The sequence below is a fragment of the Pyxicephalus adspersus genome, chromosome 2 (genome assembly GCF_032062135.1).
Source record: "Pyxicephalus adspersus chromosome 2, UCB_Pads_2.0, whole genome shotgun sequence".
Classification (NCBI taxonomy): domain Eukaryota; kingdom Metazoa; phylum Chordata; class Amphibia; order Anura; family Pyxicephalidae; genus Pyxicephalus; species Pyxicephalus adspersus.
This window is the reverse complement of record NC_092859.1, coordinates 102371492-102383791: the sequence shown is the minus strand read 5'-3', so window position 1 is coordinate 102383791 and position 12300 is coordinate 102371492. Positions and strand designations below refer to the sequence as shown.

Sequence of the window (12300 nt, the reverse complement as noted above, 5' to 3'; positions counted from 1 at the left end):
ATCTACTCTGCCCCAGTCCCTACCGACACAATTAAAAACGACCTTTTCTTTTAAGTGTGAAAACACTGCCAATAAATATCTTGGGATCCAGCTACCCATGGACCTCACTAAATTACACCATTTAAACTTCTCTTCCTTGCTAATCACTATCCCTAAAGACTTAGAGCACTGGTTCTCATTGAAACTCTCCTGGCTGGGCCGCATACATGTTCTTAAAATTAACATCCTACCAAGGCTTTTATACCTCTTACAGGCCATACCGATTCTTTTACCCTCAGCTTTCCTTGAAACACTACATTCCAAAATGTTTAGGTTTATTTGGAATAAGAAAGGGCACCAATTGAGTCCAGCATTATTATTTAAGACAAAGAAGGAAGGAGGGCGGGGTTGTACCCAACCCCAGTTGTACCCAAACTATCTTTTTATTACTTTGAACATATGGTGTGGGTTTTAGAGTGGTTCCGACATTCAGCTGATAAACAATTGGTATCAATAGGTCAGTCTTTTGATTCCACGCCTCTGACCGCTATCCCATGGATGGTGTTTCTGACGCAACCTACCTATCGCGCTCACCCGTTGGTTTATGCAACGTAGAGAGCTTGTTAAAAACCTTTATTCCACACCAAATGTTCACCTTTGCCTTCTCCAATGTTACCAAAAATGGGTAATCCCCCCACCCCCTCGGATTGGAAGATAAAATCTTCTTACAGCTAGGCAGCTACTTCACTTCTGAAGGCTGCCCATTTTATACACCAGGGTCAATGGGTGTCTATAGAACAGCTGACAAATAGAGATTCAGTATACAAGCTGGATTTCTTAAGGAGCAATACAATTATCACACTTTTTGTGCTCACTACCCCCTGAAGCTTGTTCTAATAGATCATAAACTGTTTTTGAAATAATATGAGGGACAAGGATCAACACAGCACTCATTATCCTTTTTATATTCAGAACTTAATAAGGCCCCTGGTGACTATTCCCCCTCCTGCTTCTGGGCGTGGGAAGAGAAGTTGGGATACTCGTTGGATGTGGAACAAAAAGAAAAGATATTAGTGTTGGTGCACAAATCATCAATATGCAGTACATTTCCGGAAATGGGGTGCAAAATCTTATCCCGATGGTATAAAACCCCGGGGAATTTACATTTTTTCCTCTGATAAAGGCACAATACTCCACATCTTTTGGTGCTGCCCCAAAGTAAGCTCTTTTTGGGACCAGATCACTCTCAACCAAAATGTAACCACACACCATATACCACCACCAACAGTTTAATAATAATAATAATAATAATAATAACCATCACAAGGAAAGAACATGTCAGCATGCATTCAGCAATTATTGGGATGACAGAGGGACATACACTGGACACATTGGTCTCAAATGCTGCCCTCATAGAAAAAGGAACACCAGCAACAGAGTTAAGAGGCCCTGGAACCAGTCTGTGAACCAGTCTGTGAGGTTCAGGGTACTTGAACCAACAACAATATTAATATAAAGATTGAAGAGGTGGCTGAACAGTCTCAAAGGCAGATTGGGGAAGGGGGGGGGCTGTTGCTTCTATCCTTGTATTACTCCATTTGCATCACTATACTAAGGATAGTTCCCTTAGCATGGTTTGTCCAAATACTCATGACACATAAAGAAAGTTGTGGGCCTGGCATGGAGTACCAAGGGTTTCCGAAATATGAAGTTATCTCACTACATACTATTACCTGTGACCGTCTCTTAGGTAGGATCTCAGTCAATTGAACTTGTGTGTTCTGACAGAACATACTATAATTAAACAAATCCTTATTGGTTACAAAACTGAGTAAAATTATTAGGACTACCTAAATCAATGGTTGAGGTCAGCAAGGCTTCACATAAACTCCACTGTGAGGGAATAATTCATTCTTTTGCTTGATAAACACCCATAAAAAACTCTCCTTACAATACTCACACCTATCAAAGGCATCGGTTTAACAGAACAGTTTTCACTTGGAGTGGTAGTGGTAATAATTGGGACTTGCTAGCCATGCAGCCAGCAAAAAGCAACAAACACAGCTTCATAGGTATGTCAAACCTTTTTTGATATATTCAAAACTTTTTTAAAGACACATTTTGTCTGAACTGTAAACTTTAAAACTAAGGGCACATCACAAAATAAATAAAATGTCTGCCCCTTTGTCTCTTTTTCCAAGAAAAAATGTTGTTTTGTTTTTGCTAAATGATGGTTTAACACAAATACTTTTGAAATCTATAATCTTACAATCTCCTCCTACTAGTCCTGGTTGTGACACTTTTCTTGACAGTGTATGACTGACAGTGTATGACTGGTCTTGGTGCCATGTCATCAGAATGGGATATGGGATATGATATGAAGTAGGCCACTGTTGCAGAACTGTGAGGTAAGGTAAGTATTAAAGTGTATTAACCCATTCCCTAAAATAACAGTATCATTTTTATCTGTGCAAGTGGGAGACAGTTATTCTAATTATTTTTTAAATGTTTTAAAGTAGTCTAATTAATTTATGGGAACAGACTAATTGTATTGCTTTACTTGTTTATTACTTGTTTATTTTTTTTAAATCTTATAATTTCAAGAATAATGTTGAATTGACTCCATCATTACATTTTTTGAATGTAGTTTGTTATTATTGGCACTGTTAATAACATTAATTTTATTTGTTATTATTGTTATATTGTGCTTAAAGCACATAAAGGTAGTCAGTAAAGGTTTTCTGAAATGCAGAACTTTCTAAATATGTAATTATTATAATATATAATCACATCACATGCCATTTTTAAAACATTTTTTATTGACAAACTTCTGTAATATAACATGCATGTAAATAAAGAATGGACTAAAATATAAGAACACCATACTTAGAAATTATACAATTTCCTTAATGATTTTTCAAAGTGTGATTATCCAAAGTGCTATAAATGAGAACAAAGCTTTGTAGATATATGATTATAAAAGCTGAGTATAATGACTGGTTAAACATTATGTTTAAAGACAGGGAAAACATTGAGTAGTTCTGCTCATTCACTACAGTCTTGACAACTACAAGTTTCTACATCGTTGAAAGTATGTGATTCATAGCTTCCATCTTTACACTTCAGTTGAATAGTCTTCTTATAATGGGTTTTTGCTTTGCAGCATTTGCAATTAACCATCACTTTATCAGATTCATAGTCATATCTAAAAAGAAAATTAAAAAACATGCATGATTTTCTTGTGGTAAAGGACTGATATTCAATGTTAAAACTAATCTAAATTTTGGACTGAAGAGCAAATGATAAAAAAAAAGGGCTTCACAAATTTCATAGTCATATCATTGACTATGGGGCTCTAATGTCCCATCACAGTCATGTGTCATTATCACAGTCTAAGGTCAATTTTGGGGAGAATTCAATTAACCTAAGTGCATTTTTTGTTAATGTGGGAGGAACCTCACATAAACACTGGGAGAACATGCAAACTCCAAAGGCTCGTGTCTTATGTAGTATTGGCCTTTAAAATAGTATTTCATGTTTTGCAGGTGCTTACAATATTACCTGGTTGATCTTTGACATTGTCCGCCACATGTTGAAACAGTTACTGAAGCTGAACACTCTTTGTATATTTTATTTCTTGAAGATTGTTTTTTAATGTTTAATATTGATATTGTTGCAGATAATGGTTTACATGAAGTGTCACCTATAGTGAAGGAGAACAAATATTAGTGATTTCATACAATTCATCATCGCATATTTTAGATTGAAAGGTCTGACTAAGCATTTTTTTTCATAGGAGGTTTTTACGTTTGCACTACTGTTTAAAACTCAAATATTAGGTAAAAAAATTGCCTAAAAATTTTTAGTGCACAGAAACACAATAAAACCCCAGGTTTTCTGTAAAACGTAAAGATTAGGTAGTATTATGTAGACCAAACATATAAAGCCTCAAAATTGCATAAGCCTGTATAACAGGAAGAAACTATTGTACTCAGAATTGCTCATAAGGGATCATTTAAAAGGGACTACGTTTAGAGTTAACCAGAAATGGACCTTGAATGATAGCTCTATCCCCAGTGTGTGGGACAATACCTAATACAATACTTATCATGATTTCATGCACATAGGCAGGCACAGGTCTGTCATATTAGTTATAACAGTTTCTGGTAGCTGAACCAACATGGGAGATACTGTTTCTGTATTTGATATGCTGCAGTAATAAAAACTGGCTACAGGATTGAGTTGTTTTTGCTACATTCTCCAGGCTTTCCAGTCAGGGAGCAGCCATTTTAGGTGAGCCTAAGTCCCTCAATTTTTTAATCGACCACAATTTTTCTTATTATGAGGTTGGCCATCTTAGGAGTGGGTTTATACCTACTGGCTAATTAAGCTAGAGCCCTGGGGGATTCCTGGCTAGGGCCTGGATCTGAAGGAGAAGGAGAGAGAAACCCTGCTGGCCAGCTGGATTCTGAGACTCCAGTTTGCTGTGGGACTTATAGATAGGGAGGGGAGCACCAGTGAGCAGATCATGTTGCAGGCTTTTGGAATATAGATAGAGATCCCCATCCTGGGATTATGTGGACTCCCACTGTGGTGATTGATATAGATTCATGGTGTGTTTCTGTAAATAGTGTATATGACAAACTATATGATATGTGAACTATTTTCTATTCAACTGTCTAGCAGTTGATAAGATACGGATTCCTTTTGCAATATTTTATTAGCTTTGGGAGATTCATTTTAGTCACAAACATCTCCACCACACCTCAAAAAGGGAGGGACTGATGTTCCTACTATCTGGGAGGATATTTAGGTCTTTGGCACCTATAGGACCTCCATACAACTGTGTGGATGGTTGCATGGCTGGGTCACAGCATTCCTGAGCAGAATTAATTGGGTTGCTTTAGCAAGGCTAAAGCCAGCTCTGTAAAATCTAACCAATTTGTGTGTCACCAAGTCTGATGAAGCAGTATTCTTCCGCAAAGGTTGACACTACCTATTACCTGGTTGGATCTTAACATAGACACCCCTCTCATCTTCCTACAGGGCATATACAAATGTTGAACCATGTAACTACATTACCTGACAATCTTCACCAGGTGTTGACTACATATATATATATTTGATATATTTTTCATGCATATATGTACATATGTCTAATATAATAAGTAATCTGTGGTGCAATAAAAATGTAGGGCTTTTTATTTGTTCAGTATTTTATTGCTTGTTAAGAGTGTGCATTTGGATTTGGAATCCTAGTGTTCCTCCAGAGGTTGCTAAGGTTTCCTTGAGCAATGTGCAATTTCTGCCTTTCAGGTCAGTGACACTATTGATCTTACATATCTGCCTGTATATATCCCTTGACTTTACCATGACTTTATACAGTACTTTTACTTACATGTATAGCAACATTTCTTTTTATCATATCTCTTCCATTCCTAAAAGTAACACAGATATAAAGTATAGTTAGAAATCAAACATTTACGTAAGTATCAATAACAAAAAAACATGAAAAGGGGTACTATGATTGCTCTCTGGTTGACTGTCCTTAACCATACCTTCTCTCCAGGCCTAAGTTTGGTAATAGAACTTTCTAAGGAAATTTCCTCTTTTAGTGCTGTACTATTACAGATTGCCCAGCTTCCCACATTTACCAGGAAACAGGCTTCCACAGGTTTGGTGATTCTTCCTTTACTTTTTGTACTAACCTACATCTGGCCCTTGGTTTCTCCCTGAGATAATTTTATTGTCATTAACAACAAGAATGGAATATATTAGCTACAGAGAAGCCCTCCTAAGTCTATACACTACACTTCACATACAATAAAGGTGATCTGTTATCTCATCTAATAGTGAAAATGGACATTTGCACAGCTTCTATTTACACATATTTTAGCCAGTTATTTTACGTTACCAAATACATTTATCTAATTTACATGTAATTTACATTTTCATTGTTTGTATTTTAGTGTAGATTCACTTTGAATTGTATGACAATATATCACAATAGGGACATTGAAAAAAGGTGGTTAATTGTATAGGTTATGTATTGAAAATCTGTATATATTGTTATATTGCATGGCAAATATTTGTTGAAGCCTTGTTGTTAAAGAGTGAAGGCTTGTAGGCAATATTTTGTAATTGCTTGCCATATTCTGATGCACTGTATGGCTATTGCAAATTTAATTTCTAGGGCCTTGTTAAGTTCACCCGCACTTTTAGCCTGATAAAACTAAGATTTAAATAAATGTGTTTGTTACCTCTGCGCATGCTTGTTTAGGACATTTTGTAGGTATTGCGATCAAACCGGTTGCATGACAAGTGTAGACCAGACATGGGTCTGCTGGATCGCTAAAAGATTCATTTATCTGGAAGGTGAACAACAACAAAAAATTACTATAAACTACTTATAAATAATGCATAGTTTCACAAGTACTGTAATTAATACATACAATTTCAATACATAAAAATAATGAATAACTCATTATAAGTGTATATAAAATTATTTAAAAAAATATTAAAATGTAATGTGGCTGCCACAATGTAACATCTTTTGTTCTTCATTAAACATACAGTAAACCTTAATTAAAGCTTTAATATTCCAAATATAGCTATGTTAGTAAGTAAATTAATTTACCTGATATTCTGTTCCATTGTGTTTGCAAGTCAGGGGGGCTGTAAGAAAAGAAGAAACCAATCTCTTTAACCTCATTTCTATCGTGAAACTGTATATACTACCCATTGCTTCCTATCATACAGGGCCTTATTAAGTCATTTGAGAGCCTAGGGCAAGATTGCATACGGGGGCCCTTCACTAGCCTTGTCCATGACCCTCCCACAGCCATACCTACAACCCTCCCACTAGTGAAACCAACACCCTTAAACACTATCAGCAAAAAAAAAGTTTCAAATTTATTGTTTAAGGTAATCTCTGAAAATCAATACTGAACTTATCAATCAGCTCATAAAATGTTTATATACTATATGAAACCATTCATATTGCATTTGCAGTCTAGCAGTATAATACACAAATGTAGTGTTATTGGTAAATGATTTGATTCATAAAATGTATTCATATTTAGGTATAATACCAGGTTTGTGGGACATAATTGATACTTGTTAGACCACCCTGTTCCAAACATTAGTGCCTATAAGTTAAAATCATTGGCACTTTACTATAACTGACATCTCCCATTAAATAAACTAAATACCATGCTCCCCCCAAGGGTAATCCCATTTCTTCCCACATTCCAAAAACATAAGTGGCCTTAGATTGTGGTAATGTCATATGATATGGTAGGGACATTAGATTGTGAGCTCCTTTGAGGATGACTATGGAATTTGTGAAGAACTGTGTAATGTGTTGGCACTATATAAATACTAAGGGATGATAATATAATTTGTGATCTGCATACTGTTCAGATATATTAACTTTTTACTTTGTCAGCCCCAAGTATAGTATACTTAAGAAAAGATTAGGTGTAAATCTTTTTCAATTTGCATGCAATACATAGAAAAAATCAAAACAATTCATGGAATGTGAAGAGGCTAATATTTTTAATATAGTCAGAACAACAGTGAAGGGTCCAGCATGTTGATTACTGCACACAACTGCTCTCTTTTGAGATCTCAGCGACAAGCAAAACAAAAAGTTAAATTTCACTCAAAAATATCCTAATCTAGAATTTTTGGGTAAAATGTAACTAAACCTAGAATACTCACCTCTCTCCATTCTAAGCAGCTCAGTTTTTTTTTGACAGATACCCAGGGCATTCAGACAGGTAGGAGGAAATATTGCAGAAGAGACAACTTTAGTGCTGTTTTAAATCTACATGAATCCTGATAGATTTTTTATTTACATTTTATTATGTAGAATAAAGTACCAGTAGTTAGTGAGGGAAAATGGCAGCAAAGCTCAAACATGCTAAAGAGTAAAAGTTGAGTTGTGGATGGATTCAACTTTCAATTTAAAATACCTGTATTGGCACTTACCACAGTATCCACAACATGACTCTTTAGACTGCTTTGATGGCTCCCCGAATACTAAAGTTTCATTTGCACCACAGACTACTTTGTTGGCACATGGATATGGTCCACATTCCATCTTTCCAGTATTTCCATTGCAGGTACATCTTGTGCAACCTTTTTCCCAGGATTCTCCATCCTGTTATGACAACAAACAGTTTAGAACTTTGTCTTCCAACTAAACATTTCTCTTTTCTCACACATTCATCGTAATACTTACATTGACAAAATCTCCTGAAGGCCCACAACAACCTGGAAAGAGAAAATCATAGTCCAGTTTAAGATAGAAAAAATTTAGAAATATTTATATAAATCAAATTTTGCTGGTATAACAATAGACCATTATACTGTTATGAGAACAAAACCAACCACAGTATTACCACATTTTGATTGTTGTATAACAAGTAAAAAATGGGTGCCTATGTTATGCATATATAATATGTACTGAGCAAATCAGCAGCCTTTGTAAAAAAAGTTTTAAAAGTGAACCTGAACACCAGGCCCAAATACTTATATGACTTAATAGCTACAAAAAAAAAAGATTCAAATTTTTCTACACAAGTGCCTGCAAAATACACCTTGATAAAATATCAGTGACATCATTACTAAATTACTAGGCTATGCATAGCTTCTGCAGAGAAAAAAGCTGCTGGTGAGACCCTTTTGCTTGCTAAAGGCGACATGAAGAAGTCAGTGTCATAAATACACATGCAACCTGTCCCCAACACCTATACAAGCAAAATTTACTGTATATTTATATAGAATTTTATCAACTAATGAGGCAAAAAAGTACATAGATTGTTTAATTCTGTATTACTGCACACTTAGATTTTTGTAAGAATGCACTTGGCTCTCTTTGGACCACATTCAATTAGCCTGTCTTTTAGCCACAAAATTGTCCACTCACCTATCAGACTCTAATGATTGGTAAATTTAAAGATTTCAACTGCTGACTTCCTGATTTAGTAGCAAATGTATTATTTTTTATCATATCGAAGTGATCCACATTTAGTCTCGTTTTTTTTGGTGGGAATTGGCATGATTTATTAAAGTTCTCCAAGGCTGGAGAGGATACACTTTCATCAGTGCATGTGTGATCAAGCAAACCTGACATGGTTTTCTTAATTCTAGACCAGATTCATTCCAGGTTTGCTGGATCACACAGGCTCACTGATGAAAGTGTAACTTCCCTAGTCTTTGAGAGCTTTATTAAAGCAGGTCCAATGTAACTATAAAAGGCAACGTTGCACGCTACACTCTTTCAGTCCACCAATGCCTTATTTAATAGAAATTTCAGATGGTTCAAAAGCAACTTACCTTTTTTGTGTTTTGTTGTTAGTGGTTGTGTGGCTTTTATGAAATAAAAAAAGTAAAAAAAAGTCAATGTAAAAAACACACATGCAACCTGTCCTCAACACCTATACAAGCATAATAAATTTACTATATATATTCTGGAGAGCTATGACATCTGGAGAGCTATGTTTTGTGTTCCTGCCATCAGGGCTGAATTTCCCATGAGGCCACCCAGGCTGTAGCTTGGGGTGCCATGGTAACAAGGGGCAACATTTGTTGGTCCCCCCCCAATACCCCCCACACTTCCCCCTCCTCACCTGCATGGTAATTTAGCTTGGGAATGTTACAGAACTGATGACAACCAGAGGCGCAGCCATAGCAGCCAAATTTTTTTTTAGCAGCCAGTGTGTAAAGACTGCATGTCATATTCTGCAGCCTTACTGTTTTCAAACCTTTATACCTCCTAAACCGCTGGTCGTACCTTGAAGAAAATTTTCAAGGTACACAGGGAACCCTTTATAGCTATTGGGACCCCCTTAATTGGCCTCCAGCTTCAAAGAAGATATGGTGTCATAAGTTAAAAAACTTGTGAAAATACAACATTGGCAAGAGTGCCTTGAAGCCCTTAATTGAAAATGCGAATTTGGGACACTTGGGGCCACTTAACCCCCCTAGCGGTAATCCCGGTTAGCTTTAACCTAAAAAAAAACCCATTTACTTTGCTTATTATTAAATATTGGACATATTTCTGTGAGTAATGCCTAAGAATAATTGCCTACAATGTAAAGTAAAATTCCATGCAAAAAAAATGTAACTCTTTTTGCATGGAAATTAAGACAGAATTAAAGTGCTAGGGAGGTTAAAAAATAAAATTTATACCTGCTAGCTCACAAATCTATAACTGTCATACTATGCTATCCTGTCTGCTACCCTTCCTCCAACCCCAATTTCTCTGGAATTGGGAAGACAACAATGTTAAAATTTTAGCATCATTACAAAATAAAAAAAACTCTATCCATCAGAACTCATTGCCCTGTCACACATATTTGTCTACTTCCCAATGGCTGGCCTACCCATAGCTGGCTGTTTACCTTCTTTAAACCCTAATTTCTCATTAAAAAGGAGATGTAGCAACCTAAAGACAGTGTTAAGAAAGAACCCCTTGGCTATCGGTCACCTAAATTACATTTCTCTGAAAGTAACCATTGCAGAGTAATGGGGTTTAAAGAAGGCTGCCGAAAACTTAAAGAAGGCATTGACATATATTTGACAGGCCAGCACTGTATGATAGCTTTAGTTTTGTGTTTTGTATTCTGCCGGTAAAGCTGGGATTATACTAAAAAGGAGCTTTCCTGCAAAATATTTTATTTTGTTGGATAAAACCCCTGTTCTCTTACTATTACCGATTCTGCAGCATCTTTAGTCAATTAACCATAGTTGTTTTCAGCACCTAGCACTTGGGTATTTAGCTTCTGCAAAAACAGGAAAATATTTGTAATGTACCTGCTGGAGTTGAAGTCATATAGGGACGTAAATCTAGATAAAAAAAAAAATAACAGTTGCTCTCTTTTAGAATATTTCAGAATATACAATAGTATATTAAAATGTTATTGCCATATTGCAATAAAAACTAAACTAAAAACTAAAGTACTGATTTAACAAAGAGCCAAAATGTTTTTTTTTCGCAGTAGAATATGATTGTGGAGGGAAAAGATTAATGTTATGTTTCCATTGCTGTCTGGGTCCTCATTTTCTCAAAATGTCCTGTTGTCAGTTCATAAAGTGAGAAGAAATCCTCAAGTAAGGAAAAATACTAACATGGACAAATTTCACTGGACACAAATAGGTCCCTTGGGAGATTTGCTTCTACTACTGCATGACAGCTGTAAATGTAATTTCTTTTTGCTTAACAAAAGTCACCAGGACAAACAGTGAGGGACTCTTCCCCACATTATTGGTGGTTGGTGTTCCACTTTTAGCTGTTCTATTTAATTTTTGGATATATGCTATTTCTTTAATTGAAGTCAGTGACAAGCTAGAACACAAGCAGCAAGAATGGCAGAAAATAAAACTGTACTATGAAAAGGTACAGGCTTTTAATACTAATCTCTTTCCTAAAGAATTTTAATCCGTGTCGTTAACAGCTACAGTCAAAAACAGCTAGGAAGTAGTATTGTTAAAAGGATCTCAGCAGTTATAGCCCAGTACTAGGCATGAGCGAGTTTTTAAAACTCCATCTCGTGGCAAATTCGGCCGTTCTCGCTTACCGAATTTTAAAGCGAGAACGGCAGGTGTAAATTCACCGATCGAGGCAGCTGCATTTAGTGAGAATATCTCTGGCATTAGAGGTTAATTAACCTCTAGTGCCAGGGATCACACATCTTCTCAATGAATGTGGCTGAGGTGGTTAATTAACCTCTAGTGCCCCGGGGATCGCAAAAAGGAAGATTCCCTGTGAATCTTCGTATTAAAATTTCCTAGATCTTCTGATGGTTTTGCGAAATTAGTTCGCCAAAACTTTGCAAAATCATCTGACCTCTTCCTAATAGGTATTCAATAAAATAATTCATTTTTTGGTTTATGTTACAAAGAGAACAATAGTATATGAGTACCCATACATTAAAAGATATAGATAAATCATAAAAAAAGACTTGGTTAGTTGTCTTTTTACCTATTGTAGGTTGGACTGGTGCTACCGGACCAGGCACTAAAAAAGAAAAGGCAATCATAGACAGAAAAATCTGGGTAAGAACAATATAAAAATTCTTGTTGTACACGTGTATATAACTAATTCAAAATGATAAACATTTTCTTAGAAAAAAAGTTATAATGGCAAGTTTACACCTTCACAATCACTACTGTTACCTGGAAATCTTCAGTCAAGTCCAATCCTATCATGGCCATTGCAGTGAAACCATTTTTTAGATTTCAATAGAATAAGTAATATTCAAAAACATTTTCAGATTTTATTTTTGTCTCCATCCTTATTGGGGTGACTGTCCA

The 12300-nt window shown here is 35.8% G+C and overlaps 1 protein-coding gene across 1 annotated transcript; it reads right to left on the bottom strand.

Moving 5' to 3' along the window:
* Nucleotides 1-2777: 2777 nt before the first annotated feature.
* LOC140322126 (integumentary mucin B.1-like) lies at nt 2778-12084 on the bottom strand. The gene is made up of 10 exons (XM_072398747.1): nt 11969-12084; nt 10801-10833; nt 9322-9354; nt 8225-8256; nt 7972-8143; nt 6617-6654; nt 6240-6347; nt 5378-5417; nt 3541-3682; nt 2778-3184 (listed from the first exon to the last, which is right to left on the bottom strand). The coding sequence occupies exons 1-10, from the start codon at nt 12024-12026 to the stop codon at nt 3025-3027; spliced, it is 816 nt and encodes a 271-aa protein (XP_072254848.1). The 5' UTR covers nt 12027-12084; the 3' UTR covers nt 2778-3024.
* Between the last annotated feature and the right edge of the window lie 216 nt (nt 12085-12300).